The sequence below is a fragment of the Perna viridis genome, chromosome 1 (assembly GCF_037379345.1).
Source record: "Perna viridis isolate PV_CMFRI_1.1 ecotype Kerala chromosome 1, ASM3737934v1, whole genome shotgun sequence".
Lineage (NCBI taxonomy): Eukaryota > Metazoa > Mollusca > Bivalvia > Mytilida > Mytilidae > Perna > Perna viridis.
Genome location: NC_142445.1, coordinates 22893476 through 22920747, shown reverse-complemented (window position 1 = coordinate 22920747; position 27272 = coordinate 22893476). Strand labels below are relative to the sequence as shown.

Here is a 27272-nt window from a genome sequence, read left to right as displayed (position 1 = left end):
TTTTTGAGTACTGCACTATTTTCACCATGAACTGTTGGTATTTTAAAAATAAATGATTAACTCTTTCCATTATCCAGTAACTATAATCAAATAAAAGGGCAGATCAAATTGATTGAACTAAGATGTGATAAATCCTCACATGGTCATTTATCTATTTTCTAAATAACAAAGTTTTTTATGCAAAAAACAATTAAGCTTTTGTCTCTTTACTATATCTAAATGTAAAAAAGTAATTTGTTTGCTCTTGTGTAAGGCCAAAGAATATTAATTAGTAATAGTAAAACAATTTTTAATAGCTGCAGGATATTGGCTTTAGGCGAGCACTGCAAATCATTCATTTCTTGGTGACTATGACAATGTTTCTTCGCTGAAACTGATGTGGCTATGAATTTAGAACATATCTACTTTTCAAATAGTAAAAATTAGGCTATCGAATATCTGGTAAGAAATGAAAAATCAAAGACTGAAGTCTTTAAAAGTTGCCAATTGTCAAATATTGTATGCCACTGATTTTGGCTGGCTTTCAACATACAAAATGGTGAATGTGATATGCTCTAAAATCGGGTGATTTCTGCTAGAATATTGGTTCCCTTGTTATGATTATTCTTTACGAAAGACCTAAGTAACTGTGATGACCCAAATGTTTTTCATTCAAAACAATTGATTACCTGGAAGTGCTGGTAATGTTTTTGTTCCCTAAGTTTCTCAAATTTTTAGTGACCTTTGGGTCGCTTATGATATTGACCAGGCAAGCAGATTATGAACCAGATTAAACAACTGGCAGTGGCTATATATATCGGGGCCCTGATAATATATATGTCATATATAGTGAATTGTAACAAGCCTCTATGTTTGAATCAGAAACAGGGTAACTCACCATTTCATCTTGTAATGTAAACCTCCCATTCTCATACAAGCAAAGGAAACAGCGGTAGAACACATGTGTATGATATTTAAGAGGTGCATTCTGATCTTGTATGATGCTAGAACTATGAAGCTATGACGGTCAACACAGCACTAATCAGCAGCTTAATGTAGAGTTGTAATATATAATTTATGCAAATGTCAAGTACTGAAATAACGAGTACAAGAAGTTGCTAACAATATTAGAGACTTGAAAATAAAATGAGATGAGAATCTACGATTTAAGTTTACTCGGCCTAATAGTATGTGATTTCTTATTATTTCCTTTAACATTGAAGAAGTCAGTTACTGTACTGGCCAAGTCCACTCACATTAAAATGATGTTGATATTGAAATTACTTAATTGGTTTATTTGTGAACCGACAACTCTACAAGGAGAAATCAGTTACTGTACTGGCCAAGTCCACTCACTTGTAACTCACATTAAAATGATGTTGATATTGAAATTACTTAATTGTTTTTTTTGTGAACCGACAACTGTTCATTAGGACAATAAAGCTAGTTACCAGGAATGCGTAAGTCTGCAGTAATATTTTTTTGTAGATTAGATTAAGTAGCCAGCAATTACATTGAATAAAGCTACAGTTGTCTGAGTCATACTATTTGAAATTACCGTATTTAGAATTTAACCATGGTAGTGATAAGCACTGAGCTTTCATTTTTTTTAAAAGAACCTAAAGAGCTGTGCTTTGTCAATGTGCATTGTGCTATTTCTAACTCGTGGGGAAACTCTGATAAGCCGATTTTGAAATTGTACAGGGACAGTGATTATTGGCTTCCAAATACATTTACTTCTATTGACCTTTAAGTTAGACTGTCTCTACTTGTGTGTATTCAAAGCAACTAAAAGTAGGTGGCTTCATTTTATGAATAAAAAGATTGCCTGTGAAGTGTTTTATAAATAGCTTACCGCTACTTGGCATGGAAAGAGAAAAATATTTAAAATTTATTAAGGATATTAGATACCATTTTGTATTTTGATACATTTTATATACACTTAAATGGTTTTGAAATACTACATTTGTATAAGTATTTTTTACATGAATATACTTTCTCATTCAGTAAGATTAAATCTACCTGCATGAAATTTATATAGTGAAACCTGTCGTAACTGAACCCATTTTGGACTTTGGAATTGAGTGATTTTTCAGCTGTTTTTAAAATGTGCCTTTCAATATAGATTTCTAACCAACTGGGAAATTTGTAAGACAATTATATATCATCATACAGCTGGTTAAGTGAGTCCTAAAATGACATATTTATTAACAAAAGATGAGAAGTGACGGAAAAGTAAATTTTCGAGTTAAAATAGAAAATTTTACACCTTACTTGCTTAGCCCTGACTTGACATGTCATATTGAAAGAATCATTTGCAGGATTTGGGGAAAAAATCATGCCTTTTTAACAGTCTTTTCAGCTTAATTAAAATATATAATAATCACTTGAATTGGTGTAGTTTAGGCAAGTGTATGGTTTACCAAGGTTAAAGATACATTTAAATTGACATGCATTTGGATTATTCAGGGTTCAGCTTAGATGGGTATCACTATACTATAGAAGTTGTTCTACCTTTTAAAAAAAAAACAAATGCCATTTCAGATGTTTTATGCATAATTCATTAATTTATTTTAAGTGAATTGTTCAATTTTACATGAATAATGAAGGTACTAATGTACTTTTAAGTAGAAATATTATGATCTTGTGTTTAATGAGAATTTTTTTTCTCCTCTTCTATGGCTTAAGATGGGTTTCCAAACACATTAGTTCTTATTTATACCATTCAGAATTAATAATTCACAATGTATAAAAGAGGCACTAATGCATTCTTAAGTAGAAATGTTTTTATTATAGATTTACATGTGCTATTACTTAATGGCACATTAAAATGATGTAGACCACACAGGGGATAGACACTGTTCTTACATGTACCTCATTGCATTCTCCTCACTTGTAAATGGAGGTGCTTTATAGCCTTGACTGCCTTCACCATGCCAGTGTGTCTCTCTTATATTTGTGTCACATTTTTCTCAGCTTCCATTGGACTGAATGATTTCAAGTATAATTTGTATAGTGCATGTAGCTTGGACAAACCTTAATCGTGTCTCACATATTTGTATTTTGGCAAAATTTAATCTTCTTTAAATTAATTCAAATAATGTTTGAAACAAGTCGGATATCTTTAATACAACATCGTGCAGATCCTAGTTTGGTTTTATAGTTCTTTGTATATCATAATACTACCAGTTTCTATAAGAATATTGATTTGAATTACTTCCTGAAAAGTTGCATAATATTTCCTTAGCAAATCACTGGAAAATTAAAATCTGTTTGATGCAAACAAGCTTAAACATATTGATTTGTGTATTGAGTTAGAGTTAATACACAGCTGAATAAGATTGCTGAAGAAAACACTGAAGATTATTCTTATTTAACCAGTATCAACCATTGCAGCATACTCTGTGTTTAGGCATGATATGTTGGAAATGATGCATCATAAACTTTCATCTTAAAATCAATTATGTTGGATGCATTGTATATGAACAAGCACTTAAACTGCTTATGTTTTGACGCTTGTTTGTCCTTATATAGGTTTTGGTGTGAAAAGAAGTATTTAAAACCCACAAATGTAGTCAAATGATGGTTTGAGAAATTTTGCACAACTTGAATGATAAAGTGAACAAAACATCACTAACATGTTACCATGATGCACAAAATGTATACATGGTATGTACTTGTACATTATGGTAGTTGATAGTTTTTTTTATGTTTCCAAGGAGAAGAGAAATGAAAATATGTTAAGCTGAATATTGTACTTGCTCAATAACTCAAACATAGCAGGTTAGTTTAAAATTGGGAAGTATTGCTTAGAATCTCGAGTCTAATACTATTTTGCTAGAGAATTGCTTTCATTGTTGGGTTCTAAAGTCTACTTTCATCATATTTATCTATTAATGAAATTTATTTGTACATTTTTTAAGACTGATTTTAAGTATGAGTATACAGAATGTGATGGCAGTGGAGGAAGATGGCGTGTTCAAGTACCAAAAACTCCTAATTTGTGTGAAGGTGGAACTCCAACTTCTGCAGTTCGAGGAAAAAGTTGTAGTAAGTAAACCACATGAAACTTTTTTTTTCAAGTTTTTTCTTTTCATATTGTAAATTCTTTTTAACCTTAAAATTTTTTTAAAAATTTTAGGTTAACTATTTTGATGGACACAGTTAAATGTCTTTGAAATTTGATTCTTAATCCTACACAACCTATTGAATTAAGAAGTATTTCCTGGCTGCCGCTTGACAAATATAGTGCCTGTCCATGTTAAAATAAGCATGAAGCTCGTCATCCAGGAGTTATATCTTTTCCAACATGGCAAACAAGTCAACTTTATCAGCAAGGTGCTCCTGAGGAAAGTGGAATATTTGGCTCTGCCAATTACGTCACAAAATTAGTTTTAAAAATTAAAATATTAAAGGAACAATTATTTCAACTTTTTCAAAGATGATATATTAAATGCAAGTATATATTAAGAATGGGAAGTAACAATAATAAAAAAAAAACCAACATTGAAGTGCATTTACAACTAAATAAACGGAATCATGCCATGACGTGTAAATCTATGTTATTTGATTGTGATTGAAATGCAGCACTAGGTCACTAAGGTCAAGCAAAATTAACAAAAAACACTCATCTGAAACGCATTTCATTGTTTTTGAATGATCACCACCAGTAATCTATAAGCATGGTTATGTGAAGATTGGCTGAAAGAGTAATCAAGGGAATCAAGATTCTAGCAAATATCAAAAGATTGTAATCAGACATGGAAAATAGACGCACACAACAAAGAACATAAAATAATCAAAATAAATAGATACAAAGAAAAAAAAAGTACATGAGCAACTGAAACAGTCATTTCACATGTGTCATGCATCTGTTATTTTGAACTTGTTCAATGCCAATTGATTTTCATGTTTCTTTGTCGATTTGTTTCTTCTTTATAGTAATGATTTTATGATTTAATTCCTGGTTATTCACAATTAAACCAATCTTCTACAGTGGTGCCGGTTGTGAAGCCATATGTATTTGTTTACCTTTGCCGGCAATACATTTTACAACAGAACAGCCCAACGGTTTGACCAAAATATTCTATTTCTATGTGTTCCTTTGTAGTATGCTAAAATTGTAATAAAAGAGAGGCGATTTTTAAGAAGTTTCATTGAATCTGTCACTTTCATAATTAGTGAATGATTACAATCGATAAATACAATGAAAAGTTACCCATTCATTACAATGATTGCCCAACTGGCCAAGTGCGAGCAAGATATTAAGCTTTTAGCGACCTCCTTTGCTTACAAAGCGAATGTGTCATGTTGGAATACAGTATAGACAATGTAGTTGCACATTAAGTAAAATGTTGACTCACAAGCTTAGTTGTAGCACTATAAGAAGACTGAAACAAAATACAGTACATAAATGACAGTAGTTAATTTTATCTTCGAGCTTACTATGTGTACAGGAAACTTAGGTTCAAGTACATGTGCTGACTATTAGGTATCCACAAATAAGCCTTTTTTTATATAAAATCGGGGTTGTTAATTCTTGTAACAATGTGACAGTGACCCTTTCCCATGAAGCAGTCACAAGTAGATATTGATAATTTGATAATAAATTAAAAGAAAATAATGGTGGACTTTCAACAGCTTGTGTGTTCAACTGTTTCCGTCGTCGTCTGTCGTCATTGTCATTAACAATTTTTCAAAACTCTTTTTCTCTGACACTACTCGACCAATTTGAACCAAACTTGGTATGAATGTTTCATGGGGTATCCTGCATAGAACTGTTGTGGGGATTTATGATCTGTTGAAAAACATGGCCACCGTTACTAAAAATAGAACAGAGGTGTTAGACAGTAGTTTTTCACATATATTTCCAAATTGTTAGGGTTAGCTAAATTCTGACGGGATAAAAGTGTTCAGCATGATGAGATCTATCTGTGGTTAAATTTTCATTTTAACTCGTTAAGCCATGCTGGAGTAATTGCTCTTTTTCAATATTTTTTTAACTTCTTTCTTTCAAAAATTTTCTCCTCTGACACTACATAACCAATTTGAACCAAACTTGATATGAATGTTCCTTGTATATCCTGTATAGAACTGATTTGGGGAATTTTTATCTGTTGAAAAACATGGCCGCCATTACTAAAAATAGAACATGGGGTCAGACAGTAGTTTTTTTGCATATATCTCCAAAGCCGTTAGGTTTAGCTAAATTCTGACGGGGAAAAAAGTGTTCAGCATGATGAGATCTATCTGTGGTCAAATTTTCATTTTAATCTGTTCAGCCATGTTGGAGTTATTGCCCTCTTTCACCATTTTTTGCTATTTTTTGTTATTTCTTTCAAAATTTTCTCCTCTGATACTACTTGACCAATTGGAACCAAGAGTTTTGAAAAATTGTTGATGACGGACGACGATGACAATGAACGATGACAAATGCCAAGTGATGGCAAAAATTAAAAGCAACATAAATACAAATGAAAGTTACAGGTTTACTAAGCATGTGAATATGGTCACTATTCAAACCTTGATTTCTACCATATATATTCCTGTGCATTACTTTGAATACTGAGTGCCTAACTGTATATTTCATCCTTCCTATAATTTCTATGGGATAATACATCAACAAACATGTTTGCTGTATAACCTCTCATAAAATAATTTTGCTTTCCATTTACTTACACAGATTTCAAGTGTGAAAAGGGACAGTATCTAGATATATCTGGAGACCAAAAATGCAAGCCCTGCCCTCCTGGGTCCTACTCTTTAGGGGATGGGGTAAGATATGAAGAATGGAACAAGATACCAGAGGGATTCCTCTCCACTGCAGATTCTTTCAACTTTTATGATGGTGAACGTCAAGAAGAGGTTGCTAATTGTACCAAGTAGGTGGTCATCCTAAGGTGGAATAAAAGACTTCATCACAAATCTCTCTCAAATCTTTTCTTGATTTACTAGATATCTTTCTGCTAGGTTATAGGCTCATCTATCCAGGATGTGAAAAAAGTCACAGATTATGAGCATTACTCATCACCAATCTGAGAAGCTATTTTACAATGCACTTTTCGTAGCAGAATAAGGTGGGATTCATAGCATGTCATGTAACATAGGCGTAAAAAGCTTTGAAGTAGTGAATAAACCCTTGTGTACAGGAAATTCCTACCTGTACACCATTAAAATATTTTGAGCTTTTTAGCAGTGAAAATTTTGCCTCCTTAACAGGGAAATTAAAAATCCTTATCCATTCTATTATGAGCATTGTTCACTATTTTAGTACATTTGTTGAACATTATTTACCATTTTATCACAATGTTAGTTATAAAAGATGTTTGTTTCTTGCAGGAATGAGTTTACACCCAAGGGAACATATTTGTCATCTTTACCTGGACAATGTAATGCCCAACTTGCCTATTCTATAACCCTAGTCAATCCAGGAACCGTTTACTTCGAATACCAGTTCCCAGAGGAGTCAGGAAGCTCTGCCCTTTTCCACTTTACAGTAAGTTTAAACCAGTTCCAGTTGTCTGCTATGATTTATTATATCTTCCCCCATTTTGGGTGAATATAGTGATCTTTGTGTCAATCAGTTCATTCATTCATCCACAATTATTTCTATTTACTTTATAACAAGTTATCACAGCTACTTGATATAAGGAGAGAAGCTTCATATAGGTAAGCCACATAAAAAGAATTGATTTCAGACTTTAGCAACTTTCCATTTGACCACTATGGTTTCTTGGGAAGGGAGCAGGGGATATCCTTTAGTGAGCTTTGCTCCCAGTTTTTGTAGGTTTTTTCTATCTAACTTGGATGAGTTTAGGTATCCATAAAAGTTCTGATGGGATTGATTTTCACAGAAGTCTCTTTGGAGGTTCCCCTTTTTGTGGAGTGGGCTTATTTAAAATTCTTAGATATATTCTTGTCACTTGAATAGCACATTTATTTTTTGTCAGATGAAGTTTTGGTATCCATAAAAACTTGGACAGGATTGATTTTCACATAAATTGTTGAAAGCGGGTTGGGGGGGGGGGGCTTTTTCTGGGACTGAGGGTCTAATATAATGGTAGATGGACATGCGAGAATGGCACTAACTTTCAAGGTAGATGTCTGCCTAAAGAGCTATGTAAATTACTCACTAGCCTACCTAAATTTGTATTGAAATTTCAACTAGCTGTAAAAAAATATTATGTCACTTTTACTTGGCTACATAAATATTTTTGGTACTGATTCTGAATTAATTGATATGTTGAACTAGAAATGTTAAATCCAATAGAAAAGTGTTGTCACTATTAAGTTCTTTCAAGCTAAAGTGGAGTATGGTTATTCATTTTAACCTCAACTTCATTTATTGTAATCCCAAATTATGGCTAACTCAAGATTTGTCATTTTTTACCAAAGTACAATTTTTAATTTTGCAATTTTTAGGAAAATACTGCACCAGTTGTAAGAAATTCAATAATGTGAATTTTGAGTATTGAAATTTTAATATTTTTTTAATACCTATTTACCAAGTACAAGTAATCTTTCTGATGAACTTGGACTGTATCATTCAATATTGTACCTTCAGGTTCAGAACAACCAGTGTGATGAATTGTCAGGGCACAACAGTCAGTGGCCAGATAAAACCAGTAAAGGCAAATGGGGACATACAAGGGTAAGTATTGTTTATATATTAAATAGCCTTTAGTTAAAATATCAAATATACTGGTCAAGGGGTTTTGCACACCAGAAAGTAATTCTCACTATCAAATTTTTGTCTTGTTTAAATTACAAGATCTAATATCAAGAAGATTATGCTCTTGAAATTATGCTAAAAAGCTTAAGATTTTCTTGAGAAGTAAAAACTTTTGAGTGCAATGGAAAGAATTGCTTCTGTCATGAAATAGAAGAGATCTACTCTTTGACTTGTGTTGTACTCTACATGTATATCGAAAAAGCTCCAAGCTGTATAGAAATTATTTTATCTTAGTAAACAGTATTTACTGAAATTTATGAAAAAGGATAATAAAAGTATTTCATGAATTACCATATGATATTTAATTTTATATCCAATTCAACCAGAGATCAGATGTTTTTGAGCATTTGAATTTTATTTTTATTATTGAATTGTTTTTACCTATGTTGGATAAAGCCAGCACTCCACAGTTTAGTTTAGTTTCGCACTTTTGGCTAGGGATGAAAAATGACATAAATGGAAACCGGTAGTTGCTATAGTGATTAAAAATGAAGAATCTATTGTTGATAAAACATTTTCTGAAAAAAGGAGACTTTTAAAAGTATTTTGCAATGTTTTATATATATTCAATGTTGAAGGGGCTTTTTTTCAATGACAATTTGACTTCATTGTGAAAGTGAAAGTAAGTCAATTTTTTACCATGCTAAATTTAATAAGTGGATTACAAAGTGAAATAGCTCAAAATCTAACCGGCGATGCCCATATGAGGAAGGGGTTTTTGAAGGGAAAAGTTTGAACAGTTTCAGGGATTGAAATAAAAATTTCAGATATTTTGCGGGAAATTTGATATTTTTAAACCTGATTTTATGAACTTTTTTGCAAATTTTCGCATATTTTTGCATGGTTTCTATGGTAGCCCTATATGCTGTGGGTAATTTTTTTCCAGAAAATTTTTACTGCATCCTGAAGGCCTTGGCTTGAGCTATTTCTAGATATATAGATTTACAGATGCTTGACAATTTTTTAAAGTGATAAATGTTGCAAAGCATCAGATTACAAGACCAAAATTAGGCAGTTCTACAATACTGTGGAGTGCTGGCAAAATAATGAAGATTAAATAGGAGAACTTTCCATAATTAAAAAAATCATTATGTGCTTTTATATTCTATATTTATCATTATGTACATTTGTATTCTATATTTATCATTATGTACATTTGTATTCTATGTTTATCATTATGTACATTTGTATTCTATATTTATCATTATGTACATTTGTATTCTATGTTTATCATTATGTACATTAGTATTCTATATTTATTTGTTTTTCTTTTGCAGGCAACCTTGAAAAAGGGATTGAATGTTTTGAAATGGAGAGTTGTTGGTATTGGTTCCCATCATCATCCACACAATATTCCTGTCTTGATCAGAAAAATAGAAATTACAGGTATTAATAGATTGTAAACAGTTTTTATTATTAAACTTGTGTCCATTTAGCAATAACCTTAATGCATTAGCTAATCAAATTACACCATTTAGCTTAAATTTATTTATGAATAATGTTTTTTCTCTTAAATTTATTCAGAATGTATGGATATATTTTGTAGGTGTTGGTTTTACATCAGAATGTTCTAAATGTAGAAAGGGGACCTACAGCAGTAGTGGTGCAGAGATCTGTACACCATGCAAACCTAACACCTACTCAGGTGATGGAGCTGACATCTGTCAACCTTGTGACCTTACTAAAACATACTCATGTAAGTAAAGGCCAATTGATTTATCATCATGCTAAATGCAAAAAGTGTTGTTTTCTACTGTAGGATGTAATAGCCATGTGAATACAAATGTACAAACCATGAGCTTTCGGTCAATTTTATGTGTCATGTGATGACCTAATTTTAATGACTTAAGGCACAAGGTGTCTCTGGATAGCTCTTCCATGATCATGTTGTTATGAAATTGTTTTGATTTGGTGATGATTTATTGTAGATGAAGGAGCTAGTAATTGTACTGATAGACCAGCTTGTACTACAAATGATTACTACCAGTATCAGCTGCCTTGCATTAAGGGAAAGGTAAGTCTGTTGCTAATAAATTAGGTCTTTTTGATAATTCCAAGTTGATAATGGGTAAAACAGTAAAAAAATGTAAAACAAAGGTTGAATTTAGCCCTGCTTGATGGGTACGCATTTAAAGGGATTTTCATTTTGTTATGGTTGACTCTCAACCTCTTGGTTTTCAGATGAAAATAGAAGACATGATCAATCTAATTTTTTTTAATACTGATCATCCCCCCTGTTCAGGAGTTATACTCATTTTCCACTTATATCTGTGATCAACTTTCTCTAGTTTTAAATTTTATATGGATTTCACCTCTGCTATTTTATCAGACTCAGAAAACATATGAATGGATCCAACCACAGATCTGTAGGAAAGATTTACCAAATGCTGCACAGTTGCCTGAGAAGACACCGTTGGAAGATTGTCCTGCATGTAACCCTGGCATGTTCATGGGAGAAAATGGTTGCCAGTTTTGTCCTGAAGGTCAGATGTCAGAGGATGGGAAAACCCCCTGCAAGGAATGCACTGCTTCTACATCACCTGATTACAAGTTGAAATACAACTGGTGGAATACACTTCCTTCTAATATGTCATCAGAATGTATAGTGTTTGATGGTAGGTTAGGGTATATTTTATTGATGGTAGGTTAGGGTATACTTTATGATGGTAGGTTAGGGTATACTCTGTTGATGGTAGGTTAGGGTATATTTTATGATGGTAGGTTAGGGTATACTTTATTGATGGTAGGTTAGGGTATACTCTGTTGATGGTAGGTTAGGGTATACTTTATGATGGTAGGTTAGGGTATACTTTATTGATGGTAGGTTAGGGTATACTCTGTTGATGGTAGGTTAGGGTATATTTTATGATGGTAGGTTAGGGTATACTTTATTGATGGTAGGTTAGGGTATACTCTGTTGATGGTAGGTTAGGGTATACTTTATGATGGTAGGTTAGGGTATACTTTATTGATGGTAGGTTAGGATATACTTTATGATGGTAGGTTAGGGTATACTTTGTTGATGGTAGGTTAGGGTATACTTTATTGATAGGTAAGGGTATACTTTGTTGATGATAGGTTAGGGTATACTTTATAGATGGTAGGTTAGGGTATACTCTGTTGATGCTAGGTTATGGTATACTTTATGATGGTAGGTTAGGGTATACTTTATTGATGGCAGGTTAGGGTATACTTTATGATGGTAGGTTAAGGTATACTTTACTGATGGTAGGTTTGGGTATACTCTGTTGATGGTAGGTTAGGGTATACTTTATGATGGTAGGTTAGGGTATACTCTATTGATGGTAGGTTAGGGTATACTTTATTGATGGTAGGTTAGGGTATACTCTGTTGATGGTAGGTTAGGGTATACTCTGTTGATGGTAGGTTTGGGTATACTCTATTGATGGTAGGTTTGGGTATACTCTGTTGATGGTAGGTTAGGGTATACTTTATGATGGTAGGTTAGGGTATACTTTGTTGATGGTAGGTTAGGGTATACTCTGTTGATGGTAGGTTTGGGTATACTCTATTGATGGTAGGTTAGGGTATACTTTATTGATGGTAGGTTTGGGTATACTCTGTTGATGGTAGGTTAGGGTATACTTTATTGATGGTAGGTTAGGGTATACTCTGTTGATGCTAGGTTATGGTATACTTTATGATGGTAGGTTAGGGTATACTTTATTGATGGTAGGTTAGGGTATACTTTATGATGGTAGGTTAAGGTATACTTTATTGATGGTAGGTTAGGGTATACTCTATTGATGGTAGGTTAAGGTATACTTTATGATGGTAGGTTAGGGTATATTTTATTGATGTTAGGTTAGGGTATACTTTGTTGATGGTAGGTTAGGGTATACTCTGTTGATGGTAGGTTTGGGTATACTCTATTGATGGTAGGTTAGGGTATACTTTATTGATGGTAGGTTAGGGTATACTCTATTGATGGTAGGTTAGGGTATACTTTATTGATGGTAGGTTAGGGTATACTCTATTGATGGTAGGTTAGGGTATACTTTATGATGGTAGGTTAGGGTATATTTTATTGATGGTAGGTTAGGGTATACTTTGTTGATGGTAGGTTAGGGTATACTCTGTTGATGGTAGGTTAGGGTATACTCTGTTGATGGTAGGTTAGGGTATACTCTGTTGATGCTAGGTTAGGGTATACTTTATGATGGTGGGTTAGGGTATACTTTATTGATGGTAGAACAGGGTATACTTTATGATGGTAGGTTAGGGTATACTTTAAGGTATTTTCACCCCTGTCACTTTGTTAAGTGAGAGAAATGATCATAAAGGAATTAATAATAAATATCAAGTATTGCAGCTTCATTATAAATGAATGATATTAAGGATCTGGAATTTAAAAAAATGGTTTCTTTGTAGGACAATGTCAGCAAATCTGCAACTTAAACAAGCAAATCAAAAATGTTTGTCAAAATGATTACATTTTGCAATGATATGTAATATTATTTTTTATTACCTAATTATAAGGTTTTATCTTGTTTATTAAATATACACATATTTTTCTCTATTTTCAAAATTTATTCAGTACAGGGCGATCTATTTCACTGTTGATGTACTATTGCACGGTGCAATTGTCTCCTTGAGGAGTTTATTGCACTGACCCCATAATGACCTTTATCTAAGCCTTTTGATTGGTTGAACTTTTTTTAAGCGCTTCATTGAATTGGAATTTACACACAAAAAACTCGTGTGTAAAAATTTTGATGTGACTCTCGTCTGCCAATTCGTAAACATGGAGCGGTCAATTTCCTATTCCTGGTCGAATGGTTGTCTCTTTGACATATTCCCCATTTTCATTCTTTATTATTTCTCATAGACAAATTAGGTAATAAATCAGTTATTAGATGGGTTGGATGCATCCAACCCATTTAATAACTGTCTAATTTTTCTGAAAATGCAAAGAGCGACACTTTGCCCTATATATTCCAGGGATAAAAGCTTTCCGAGGATCCGTGGATTTCTGCTTTTTTGGGGTGATTTTGGTCATTTTTGAGATCAGTGTCAATTTGTTGAGAAAATTTAAGTAGGGGTGTGAGGTCTGATTTTGATGATTTTTTGCCCAGTTAGCCCATTCAAAATGCTTGGTTGTATCTCTGAATAAACAAAAATGATCCAGAAAATTATGTCAGTCTGTTTTCGGCATATTTTATTCGAATGTTCCTGCACGGCTTTTGTAAACATTGTTAACTGGTTCCTTAGCAGATACCCTTATCGGATTCTGGTAACGACTGAATTTTGAACCAGTCCAGACTGGTTTAAAAACGGAAGTTGTTATCTCAGTGGCTGTAGGGTTTTTCGTAAGAAGCCAACAATTGACATCGTTCCTCATGAGTCAACAACCTTTCTGATTGAAAAGTTACAATGAACGAACATTAAAAATGAAAATATTAGAGAAAAAGGACAAAATTCAAGTGAAGGATTTGATTTTTGTCTTGTTTCTTGATTTGACAATTATAATTGTGTAAATATGAAAAAAATCAGAGAGTTTGCATTTCTTCAAATAAATGCAAAATACTGTAAGTGTAAACCATACTCGGGTCATAGCAAAAATGGGTTGAAAAAGCCTGAAATCTCTGGATTTTCCGGGAATTGGACCCTGCTTGGGGGCTTAAGGCAGCCTGCAACCTCAAATCAAATATGCCAAAATTGGAAACTTATTAAAACATTTTTTTAAATTTTTGAGTGTCCTTAAAATTAAAAAATGATGAAATGGTAAAATTTTAAAACCATTTTTAAAAAATGTAATTATCCATTTAACAATGCATTCCATTTATTTGTCATTTGCTTCAAAGCTATTTTTTTTTTAAAAAAACAGGGGGCCAAATAAGGCCCCTCCTTTGTTTGTAAAAGATGCAGTATTGCTGACATTGTTGAAAAATGAACTAAAATTTGTTTCAAGATCCTTAACATTGTCTGTTCATGATCAAGCTGCAATACATGAGATATAGTATCAATCATTTCTCTCATTTAACAGAGTGACATGAGTTATTTTAAAAAATAATGGGGACATAATGCAGTTTGTAAAAAGATTAGTTGATTAATTAAAACCTGATTTTTAAATAACAAGGTTATTGCAAATTAGGATGTTCATGGATATTTTATTGAGAATTAAAAACTGTTAATTTAAGGATTTATATTCATAATACTATAAAAAGTTTGTAACGAATTGATTTTTCAGCTTTCTCTCCAGATTCTAGCTGTAGATATAACTCTAGCTGGATCCCTAATGGTAACAACCTACAGACTCAGTTTGCCAGAGGAGAAGATGCCTACCTGTTGTTGATACATCAGATTTCTGGCTTCAGAACACTGCAATCACCAGATAAAAACAAAATTGTTGGAACCATCTCATTTGATTTCTCCACAACCTGCACTGGGAAATGTGTATTTGTATTCATTGTTGTAAGTTAGCTTCCATTACTAATATGATGACTGGTTATTTCATTATATTCATAACTGCCCTAGTTGAAGAACTATATGCATCACCTTTTCATTTGATTCCCCAACATAATCTTATTTTTCAGGTCGGAGTTCAGGCTGAAAAAGGGTTGTTTGTAACCCACGAATTGTACATGCATAGATATGCATGTGAATTTTAAATTGTTAAACTACACTGCTTCAATGTCAGGTTCTTCTTCATATTCATTTAAATATCAGTCCATATAAAATTCAGACACTGCCTATGGTAAAGTGATTCATTGAGTAGAAAAACCCATGGATCAGATGATGCTTTTTTGATCTACATATGCTATATTTTTATGTGACATTAGTCCTTTCTGTATTTAGATCTGTACTTTTGAGAAAACTACACTTTAACTTCCCACTGAAATCAACCAAATCAAGAACGATAACTCTAGCAGATTGCTAATTTCATGAACGATCTATATAAATTTTATCTCAAAAGTGCAACCCTCAAATGAAAAACTAAGACTGGTAATGTAATCTATAACAGTTTCTGAACAAGAAGTTAAACTGAAATTGGTGGGTTTTTGATATGCATGAATCGCCTCCTGTCTGATTTTTATAAAGACTGCTACTTAATATTTTTGGAGTTCTTTGGCTTAGTAAGGCAAATGCATTACTTTGTAATATCTTTGAGATCATCTGGGGTTAAACTGATCATTACTGCTGAGAGGTTACAAAGATACACAGACTTGTAAAACAGAGCCACAAGATATCGAATCAGACTGATGAAAAGGAAGAAGTTATATCTGAATAAAATGTAAAAAGTATGTTGGAGAATAAATATTAATAGTTAATAAGTAATTTTTGAAACTTCTTTTAGGAGAGAAATGGTGAAAGTGTTGTACAAAAAGACTGGACAGGATCTAGTGATAAAACCCACTATTCGTAAGTTGTTAAAGTGGTTAGATAAAAAGCTTGCTCCATAATAAAAATCAGTTTAGAACCAATAACATAAATTTTCATTAACTAATATATGCAGAGTAGCAGCTGTTTTAAAATCAAGACCAAAAATATCACAATATTGGTAGAGATATGAACTAAAAAAAAAAACTAACATTATTCTGTTTATGGGCATGTCACAGTGGATTTGACCTTACCCTGTCATTGGATATTGACAATTCAGTATAACAATTGTAAACTGAGATAGACAATATCAAGCAGATAAATGGTATTATTTGATCTTCAGTTTTTTGCTTGGCTTTAATTTAAAAGATTATCAGAAGACATCAGTTTAATGTATATTTTTCAGACTTGACTTAACCCGATCAGGCCCAGTATCATTCTCTTGGGCATTCCAGAGGTCATTAGTGGGTTCGTTCAGACATGGACATGTGGCAGAAAGTGACACAGCTCATATATACAGTATTTCTATTAGTAATTCTCTTGACGGTGGAGCTGTAGGTTGTCAGAAATGTCCAAAGGGAGTTAAAAATGACAGGTGAGATTTTTGTCCAATGTTAAAGGGAAAGACCACCTTTTCAGTAGGCTCTTATGATAAATCATACCCACATAAACAAAAATAAATAACCTTTAATGCAAAATGCACTTTAATAAAATGCTCAAGGCTATGCAAAGTTCGAAATCTTTGAAATATAAGGGGATAGCCATCTTGCAGAACTATCCTATCTGAAGGAAGATCAAAGCCAAATTTTATTGATTTTTACCGATAGTTTCCAATTGGCTTGTGACATCACTAAGTCGGTTTGAAAAAAAAAGAATAGAAATATAAATCAGCACTTAACATCTTTAATTGTGAATTGTCCTGCTACCTTTGTATACATTTGATTAGATTTGATGTAATATGATATCTGTTACAGTATTTGAAAGGGACATCCTTATACTTTTCATAGTGGATCCTGTTTAGAAGCTGGAAGTCCATAAGAATGGAAATATCATTATCTAATCCACTATCATTTTAATTTATTTTTAATTATCTCTTAGGTGTGTCCCATGTCCACCTGGTCATTACATACATGTAGATGCCAATGCCACTAGCTGTGAAGCCTGTCCAGCCAACACAATCGTCAGATCCAGTAAGTCCTGGGGTTCTGAGAGCTGTGAAGAATGTGGTCAAGGACTAAAGGCTTCATCACAGGGAGATACCTGTATTACTGACTGTAAATTCACAGACCCAACTGGTAGACAATACGATTTTGCACCTTTAAATAAGTATGTTAACCCTTCATTTGTTACTGAATAGGGAATATTAATTGTTAGATTTGTTCAATGTAATTGTTCGGCTGAAACACAAATTTTATTTGTTTAACTCTGTTGTTTAGTGTTGTTGTTGTGCATCTAAAATATTTAACAAGAATTTGATGAAAAACGAATTTTAAATTTTCATTTTTTATCTTCATAATATAGTGCAGAATAATTATTTAGTATTATTTTCATTTTCATAATCTCACATGAGTCGACATGGCTAAAGTAAGAAAACGATTAAATTGAACGTAAATTATGATAACCTGTTACATTTGTAAATGTGTATGTACTTCTCTTAGTTTATGTAAGTTTCATTTTTCCATTAAATCATTTTATTTTTTAAATTTTCTTTGTAGGGTCCTGTTTGTGAAGGGCAGTAATTTGTTCACTGGGTCTGGGACCAAGTATTATCATGGTTTTAATATCAGTCTGTGTGGAGGAGATAAAATGGTGACATGTTCTCAGAATGTGTCAGATGCTTCACAATCAAAGGTATGTAGCAGGCATGGTTAAAGATTTACAGTCGAACTTCACTTACTCTAACTTGGATGGCTGAAACACCCAGGGTTTCTCAAACACAATTCAAAGTGCCAAAATTTTCTCCTACATAATCGAAATAAAAAACCTTGGATTTCTCGACCACACGAACTGACCAGTTCAGTAATAAATTTTTGAGAATAAACCTTACAAATTCGGACTCGTTAGCCATTTTGTCAGCTTGGGTAATAAAAGTTCTGAAAAACTGAAACCCTATCATTAACCAGAATCCTTTGGTGTGTTCCCATTTCACCTTAGCTGTGAATAACAGGTGAAAATAGGTAAAAAAAAAGTACTAAGGTGAAATGGGAATTTTTGTATTTTTATGTTGTAAAAAAAAATACTAACCTAATGTGGTGTTGTTACAATGATTAAGGCAAAATAATTATGAAATCAATTTTTATAGGCTTTTTTCTTTTTAAGCCACTAATTTAAAATATCTGAATACTTTTTCAAGTTATGATTGGTCTTGATAAAAATTCATTTAAAAAGATACTAATAAAATATATATAATTTGTTTCATATTTTAGTACACATACAATTTAGGGACTATTTTTAAAAACAATTCTAATGACTGTATGATTGAATAGTTACTATCGAAGTACTTATTAAACATGTACACATATAATTGAGCGTTAACTTGCTTATACACAAAGACAAATCACTTTGGAGATGCAGCCTTGCCATCTTGAAGCTTCACTGATTATTATATATGGTCTATGAACCGTCATAATTGTGCCCGCTGACCTCAGCCTCAGCCTGATACTGTCTTCTGCTGACCTCAGCCTGATACTGTCTTCTGCTGACCTCAGCCTGATACTGTCTTCTGCTGATCTCAGCCTGATACTGTCTTCTGCTGATCTCAGCCTGATACTGTCTTCTGCTGACCTCAGCCTGATACTGTCTTCTGCTGATCTCAGCCTGATACTCTCTTCTGCTGACCTCAGCCTGATACTGTCTTCTGCTGTTGTTTTTAATTTTGTTCTGCAGGAATCATGCTTTTATTATGATTTTGCTCATTCTTTGTTGTATGTTTAGTATGAACATTTTAATTTGCCTCTTCATTGTTTTATGCTTATAAATATTTGGATGTGCTTCTCTGAGTCAAGTTGCTATCAAAGTGGTCAGCCATATCATATTTATTTTGAATTTTGTTCTTTATTAGTATCCATAAAAAAAGAAAAAGGTGATTTAAATCAGAAAATGAAAAGGCCATTCATAAAAAAAAATATTAAGACATATTAATATTAATACCACTTAAATACTTCACAAATTAAAAATAAATTAATTGACCAAAAATACAAACAAACAATATAAAGATTTACATATACATGTGTATATTAGGTTTAAATGCTATAAAAATGCAACTTAAAATTACATGTTTACACAAGTTCCCATTTCGCCTTAGTTCACTCCAAATTTTACTAAGGCAAAATGGGAATAATTTTATGTACCGAATTTGACAGCTAAGGCGAAATGGGAACAAACCTATCCTTTTAATTAATTACAGGTAATAGTTACGTCATCACTAATTAGTTAGTTTTAATCTAACATAGTACTCGTTGAAGTTCCAGATTGTTCCAAAGTTGGCATGATAAAAGCATCAAAGAAAATAAGACAAGAATGAATTATTGACAAAGCAATTGGAACTCTGAAAAGTTTTTTCTCCAAGCAAACACAACATTTTTAATGTCCTCAATTAACATAATCTTCCAAAAGCAAAGGAAAAATATCCACGAACCAACAAAACTTCAGTGTTCTAGGATTCCTATTTCCCGTTACCCGAGGCAAGTGAAATTTGGGTCAGGGAAAGTTAGGTACTTAGTTACATTTTCCTGTGGCAAGTTAAAAACTTCATATGCTGTAAGGGTTTGTTTTGTTAGGAAAGCAGTCATTGACTGTGGTAGAGTTGATTTTATATGGATTTTTCCAGAGGAAACCACAATTTCTGAAAAATCCTAGAACACTGAACTTTGTATGAAGTTAGCAATTTGTAACCATAAAGTCCTACTCAGACCAGCAACGAAAAAAATTTGGAAATCTACGAACTTCAATTTCTCAAACACCCAATATTTTGCAGTTTGAGCTACAGAGGTTTGACTGTATATTGTATCTTTTGTTTAATAAAGTTTGCTCATTAGCAAAATATTACTTACAGTTTATTGTTTAATTTGAACAAGAAAATACTAAGTATTGTTATAAGAGCCCCTTCATGAAAAGTAGTGGACACCCTTAAGTGACCAGTTTGTATGTTCATATCAAATTGTGTGAATGCTGCAACTTTTTTGTTTTTCAAGAGAGGCTGCTTGGAAGGCAATTTTATGACCATCAGTTGCATTCCATGCTTGCTGACCTTTGACTTTTCATTTTGACCTCAAGTATGTTCAAATTGACTTTATTGTCTTGTGATAATTTAATTTTGATATTAAGCATATGTACCATCAGTCGACCTGCACAGTTTTCACCAGAAATTATTATACATGTAGCTCAAGATATGTAGTTACATTTTATGCTGTATAGATTTGATGGGTGATGTTCTTGTTTTAATTTTTACAATATCAAACTTTCTCCCTGTATTTTAAGTTGAAATCACTATTATTCAAATCTTTAAGCCTCCATCTATTTCAGGACAGATTATCATATGCTCCCCCAGTTCAAGGAGTTGTGTGTAGATCTACAATAATACCTTCAAGTGAAGGAGAGAAGTCCCTTGCTACTCAGCCTACAAGGTAAAAGCTCGTTCACCAGGTGGAAAAATATACTTTGAAAGTACTATTGTTTGTGGGGTACAAATTTTTTCGTGGTTTTCATGGGAAGGCCAGTCCACGAAAATTGATTTTCATTGATGTGTATACTGAAAATCTCAAACTACAAATTCAAGATTCCACAAACTTGTGTTTCTTCCCAAATCCATGAAAATTGGTATCCACGAATAAGTTCTTTCACAGTATTCACATAAAAATACTGGACCTCATGACTTTCCTACTTTTCTGAAGTATAGCTGGATACTTTGTACTTGTTGTCTTAGGCCTTTTTTCATTTAAAAGAAAAAAAGTAATGAAGAATTGAAGCATTTCTTTTTACCATTTTATTGCCCTGAGTAAGTGATGAGGGTCTATTTCTTTATTACATTGTTCATAAATAATAATAATGAGGGAGGCAATTTCTGCTAGAATCTTGATTCCCTTGAATACTCTTACTTTAACCAAAAAAAAAAGTTAACCTCAAGTGTATTTTGAATTTTTTTCAGTCTTGGTGATTATATCACAAAAATAGTTGTCAATAAAAGTATGGAAGAAATGTACAAGAAGGAGGGTTTACCAACAGAAGGTATGTATCGTTGATTTGATCCAAAGTTTTTTCTAATATACTACATATTACACTAAAGTTTTTATTGATGAAGTATAAAGATATTTTTAAATAGTACAATAATCTGAATACTTTGCCAGTTGGGATTAGAAGGAACCATATGCTATTTATCACATTCCAGATGAAAATGCCCCATTAAAATCTGATTATTTTTTTTCAGATAATCTGAATATCATAAAAAAGTTATTTTACTAATCTTATGATAAGTCCTACCAAAGTCTTCTTGAGTCGAAATTGTTAGAAAACTTCTAGTTAAATTTATTGCCATTGAAAGACAAAATTTAACCAGGTGAGCGATTCAGGCTCCTGGGAGCCTCTTGTTTATTATGTTTTCCTTTATGTTTGAAAGAAATGTCGGGTAAAAGCATTTGAAACAATTATCTAATATCATTTAATTAAAAGGGAGGTGTTTAAAATTCATGAAAAAATACCCTATATATATCCTATAGTTCCAATTGGAAAAATCCTATTTTCCTATGTAGTTTTGTTCAAAAATGGCTTGACATGCTGCTAATGTATATATGTATTTACAAATGATTTTCTCAATTTTCTTTATTTGCTGGTCTCATTAAATTATTACAATCAACTAAAACTTTACAAATGTTGAATTTAATATGAATGTTTTACTAGTTCTAGAATATTTTAAAGTCTTAAAATGATTTATTTCAGGTGTTGAGAATGATATCCATTTCTACTCAAGATCAAAAGTGTATGTATGAAATTAAAGTCATGGTCATGTTTTTAAATTTTTAAATTGAAATTGTTTTTTAAGTCATTATTAATGCTAATTGTGTATCAATTAGCCTATTACAATCAAAAAACATTTCTTGTTTTAGTTTTAGAATACTTGGTACTCTAGTATGCACAGTGCTTGTAGTTATTTTCTGAGTCCTAGAAACTGAAATTGTTTCCGTTGAAATTATTATACATTGTTTGAAAATGTAAACTTGAAAAAAAAATCAATTTTGAATTGCCAGGTGCCATAGAAACAATACTTAACTTTATTTTGTGTTACGATTTTTTCCATTAATCTTTTTAAACTGCCATTGATTATCTTCATCATTGTCATTTTATTTGGATTAAGAGTAACCTACGAAAATGTTGAAATTTTTGTTCAACTGGTTTTTTACAAACTGATGTATTTGAGCACGGCAAAAGTATAATGTTAACCCATCTTTTATTATTCACAGATCAACAGAGGCTTGTCCTAATGGTAGGAGCACCATTATATCCCTGAGATGTGACCAGAAATTAGAAGGAGATGGCGAAATTGTCTTTCCACCCAAGTGTATCTATGGTACATGTGATGGCTGTGATTTCCACCTGATGTGGAAGACCATGTATGCTTGTCCCAACTGTAGGAAGGAAGACTTTACTAAGATTATTGGAGAATGTAATGATGGATCTCAGCAGATACATTACTCAAAACCTGAGTTAGTAGATTGATAAACTTAGGACTTGGTTGTCAGTATCCTATTGTCACTGTTGGTGTCATTTGTTTCAATACAGTTATTAAATTAAATGGGATGAATTCCCTTCCATGGATTGATTTAAACAAAGAACCTCACACACTGGAATTATCAATTCGATGCAAAGATAATATCAAATACATACACATATGCAATATCAAAAAAATTGTTTTAGATTGATTAATTGTAAGATGATGTAGCAGCCTACTAATATTTATAATCCCTTTGAAAGCATGAGGTATATAGTGATCATTTATTTGGTCTTCAGAGTTTTACCTTGGTATATTGAAGAAATATGAATGGGTTCACCTCACTTCTAAACATGGAAGAATCTGAGTTTCATAAAGACAGTTGACCTAGTGCACAGTTATATACCTTATTTCCACTTCAACTTAATACCAGACTTCTGAAAAATTAGAAAAATAAACAATACTCATATAATCTTTTAAACACCGTTTGCATTTGTTAAAAAGTGATTTCATTCGGAATTTAGGAAATGTTGTCTACATGTAAAACTATTAATGAAGCTGGCTAGTACTTTTTTTTCTTTATATTGTTTCAGTCATTGTCAAGGTGAACCCCCTGCTATAGATAATTTTTTTTCATATTGTTTCAGTCATTGTCAAGGTGAAGCCCCTGCTATAGATAATTTTTTTTTCATATTGTTTCAGTTATTGTCAAGGTGAAGCCCCTGCTATAGATAATTTTTTTTCATATTGTTTCAGTCATTGTCGAGGTGAAGCACCGGCTATAGAAACCAAGAAATGTGCTATCAAATTCCCATTCATTGTAAGTATGAACTTTACAATTACTGTCTTATTTTAGGTTTAGTTCAGGGTAATCCTGAATTCTATGGTTCTATTGTATTGCTTATCAGATTAGTGTTGTGTAAGTGAACTATTTGTATTGGTTCATATGTTTGAAGCAGTAACAGAAAAATACTATTAAAGATAGCACTTTACTTTTGTGCTCTGTCTTCTAAGTTTGACAAAGCCACCAATTATTATGATATTGTCATAGTCTGTGCTTTGATATAATGAATATGTCCCAAATGTAAGTTTTTGACTTTGGCAAGTGCAATATACTTGCATTTTATTCAACTAAAATACATCACATTGATTTACAGTACATTATGTTTTACTCCAAATATTCCATACAAATGTTTTTGAGCTTTATATGTTTTAGACTTTTAATTTTCTTAGATTTAAAAAAAAAAGTTACATGTTTCCTATCAACTCTTGCAATTTTCAAAGGTCTATAAAGTGAACTTGTATTAATTAATTAGCACACCTAGACCAAGGTTAATGTGAGCTTCTGCCATCACTTGTTTTCAGTCTTGCTTATTTTTACCAGGTGAAAATAGTTGTGCCACCCGTAGTCATTCTTGGACTTGTCCTGCTGATTTGTGTTATCTACTGTTGGCAGAGAAACAAAAAGTATGTGATTACTTAACTGTAAGAAATGATAGGTGAAAATGTTATGGACACACAAAATTGACAATAAAGTTATTTATACATTCATTTTCTTGATTTTAAATTGAAAAAAACTTTGATTCTATCCCAGTAGTAATACTAAACATATCATTTTTACTTCTAACAAAAAGATGATGTGTTTAAAGACACTAGAAGTTTTAATTCATAGTAGAGAGTATCACTTCTTATTTTGTCTTTTTATGGCTAGGTTCTAGGATTCCACTTTCCTGTCACCAGGGGCAAGTGCAATTTTGGTGTTGGAAAGTTGTTTATTTTACTCTACTTTACATTTGGCAAGTGGAAAACTTGAATTTAAGAAAGGATTTGTTAAGTTTGGATAACAAACATCAATTATTGTGGTACAGTTAATCTTCATTAGAGTTTTCTCATGAAAACCTAAATTTTGAAAAATCCTAGAACACTGTTCTTAGGGAAACACTATGTTTTATAAGCCATAAAATAATTTAGCCATCGTTCAGTAACACCATTCTTATGATTATATTTTAGCTTCAAATAATAACACTTTCACAACAAATATCTGCTTTTTTTGGCAATTAACCAATCCTTGTGTAAATTTCAAATGTTCTATTTTCCAAAGGGTAATTAGAAAATAAGAGAATAACTACACCGCTGACAACCAAAAATCACTAGGTAGTGTTAGGACTGTTGTTTTTATTTGACCATCTTATCTGTTTCAGTCTAGAGTATAAATACATGAAATTGGTTCATAATAATGAGCCTAACTATGAAGGGGAACTGCCAGGTGTTGATTCTTGTGCCCTGTCTGATGGTGAAGAGGACCAGTTTGATTCAGTACAGTTTAAAGAAAGCAGGGGATCTAAGTTCTTCAACAAACTGAGGGGCAAAAAAACTGACAAGGTAGGTTCATGGTGGGCTTTGTTTTATACTATTGGGAATGGAGGGCATTGGCCATTTAAAAAAAAAAAAATACTTCCTTCATTGTTGCTAAGTTCTGTTTGGTTATAATTTTCTGTTGACATTTAGAAGTCCACATTTTAGAAAATGAAATTATTTTCATTTTAAAATCATTTGATTTTGATTTGGTCAGTCTTGTTTAAGTTAATAGATTTTATTTTGGGTGCAAATAGTTCTGGTGGAAGAAAATGCACAACTATTTTAACATCTGATTCTATCTGTATCTGACCGTTTCTTGTATCTCACAAACTACAATGGTACTCGTGGGTTCATGGAAAAGTTAACCACAGGATTAAGAATTTTTCCGAAATTTGAAGGTAGGTAGTGAAACCCTCTTGAATCGGTAAATTCTATAACATAACTGTTAGACTTTTCCTTGACCCCTCGTGTAGTATTGTAGACGGTGTATCTGGAGTTACTGTCCTGAACCAAAAATAAATTGTACACAATTTGTTATATACTTGTAATACACATACTCGTAGTTATGATATAGAATGTTTTTAATTCTTTATAATTAACTGTAAATCATTGATTTTATCCCTTTTAGCTGTATAAAGTATGTATTTGATTTAAACTTCTTAAGTAGCTGTCTTTGTAAGAATCATGCAAAATCTGGAAAATGTGTAGCAAAAAAGGCTACATATTTTTATTTTTGTAATTAAGTTTTATGGGTCTATATTATGAAATGTTAAATTATACATTCAAATCTGTCTGCTCTTAGATAATCAACATTGAAAATACAATAGATTCTATTGTATTTGAGTGTCATTTACAGAGTTACCTCCCTTATTTTTTAAATCTACAGTGCATACTATATGATTCTCATCTTCTAAGAACACTGGTTATATGAAAAACTGAATGTTAGTTTCTGTTTACCATGGCAATTCAAACAAAATATCAAAAATAAAAATATGTAGGCTTTTCACCCATGAATCATATTTTGCATGATCCTTAGCTTGAGTGCTACTTAATTAGTTAAATTATACTAACACACTGTTATTTTATAACATATGACTACCATAGTATTTATCTTAAGAATAGTATAGTAGAAATAATAGATCTTCACTTTTGTGAGTGGAATGCTTACTGTATTTACCTTGTCCACAATAACTTCATGTATATATTTATACCCACTGCAAACAAAGTTTAGGATGTATATAGAAACTACCCTGTCTGTCAATCTACCAAGTTGTCCCTTTCATCATCAACTGGACAATTCATTTGATGAATCTATAGTAGGGTAGGAATCATATGTTCATGTGGAGATAGAAAAAGTAAATTTTATCTGATGTCTGCAAGGGGAAATTAATCAGCCGAAGATTCTTTGTGTTCACAGTATCTCTAGTATTTTTCTCACTCCTGGCTAATAAGACAAGATGTCTGTTGTGTCCATATTTTCACTTCTGTCAGAATATAAAATTAAAAAATTAAAATGAGTGGAGTTTTCTCAGCATGATAGCATATTTAAATTTTGTTGAATATCATATACACATCTATCTAATTTCTAAATTGACATAGAGTCCGTTGGATTTGTTCTCATCAGTAAGTACTACCACTGTTTCCTATGGTGAAGGTAGATTATCGCAGGGAATCACCCACTAAGATTATATTAGTTTAAAAATACATTTATAACCTTTTTGTACTACCTCTTCAAGATTTTGCTATTTTTATATTACTTAGTGTTTTCATTAAGTCATGTAGTAAAAAAAAAAGACAGCTTTCTGCTGGAGACATTTTTTTGAAATAAAGGGGGGAAGTTGGGAGAAAAAGCAAAGGCAGCAATAATCAAATTTAACTATTCCAGCTTTCAATGAAAACACAAGTATTTTATTATTCCTTTTAATTATATGACAAAAATCATTATTCATTATTCAAATTTGTTTATATGTGTATTAGCATGAGCTAAAATCGAAGTTAGAGACATTTGATAAAGCTTGGCATCTAATTACTGGAAAATACATGGCTTGTTTTCTAATTCTTTTAAGGAGTTTATTATAATGAGTCAAAATTTCATATGACACTGTAATGCATGAAGTATCTACCGCAGGACTTAAAAGTTATCAATCAATTGTAATGTAT

At 32.1% G+C, this 27272-nt stretch overlaps 1 protein-coding gene across 1 annotated transcript in view; it reads left to right on the top strand.

Moving 5' to 3' along the window:
* LOC148627827 (endosome/lysosome-associated apoptosis and autophagy regulator family member 2-like) overlaps positions 1 to 27272 on the top strand; it is a 38263-nt gene that overhangs the window by 4896 nt on the left and 6095 nt on the right. The window contains exons 2-21 of the mRNA XM_088579706.1: positions 3903 to 4029; positions 6662 to 6860; positions 7318 to 7474; positions 8543 to 8629; positions 9988 to 10096; positions 10257 to 10406; positions 10639 to 10724; positions 11040 to 11325; positions 14922 to 15145; positions 16029 to 16093; positions 16458 to 16646; positions 17150 to 17377; positions 17767 to 17902; positions 20576 to 20676; positions 21198 to 21277; positions 21986 to 22025; positions 22507 to 22749; positions 23511 to 23574; positions 24139 to 24221; positions 24956 to 25136. Of these exons, the coding sequence (XP_088435832.1) occupies positions 3903 to 4029; positions 6662 to 6860; positions 7318 to 7474; positions 8543 to 8629; positions 9988 to 10096; positions 10257 to 10406; positions 10639 to 10724; positions 11040 to 11325; positions 14922 to 15145; positions 16029 to 16093; positions 16458 to 16646; positions 17150 to 17377; positions 17767 to 17902; positions 20576 to 20676; positions 21198 to 21277; positions 21986 to 22025; positions 22507 to 22749; positions 23511 to 23574; positions 24139 to 24221; positions 24956 to 25136 (2835 nt within the window). The remainder of the gene's footprint in view (positions 1 to 3902; positions 4030 to 6661; positions 6861 to 7317; positions 7475 to 8542; positions 8630 to 9987; positions 10097 to 10256; positions 10407 to 10638; positions 10725 to 11039; positions 11326 to 14921; positions 15146 to 16028; positions 16094 to 16457; positions 16647 to 17149; positions 17378 to 17766; positions 17903 to 20575; positions 20677 to 21197; positions 21278 to 21985; positions 22026 to 22506; positions 22750 to 23510; positions 23575 to 24138; positions 24222 to 24955; positions 25137 to 27272) is intronic.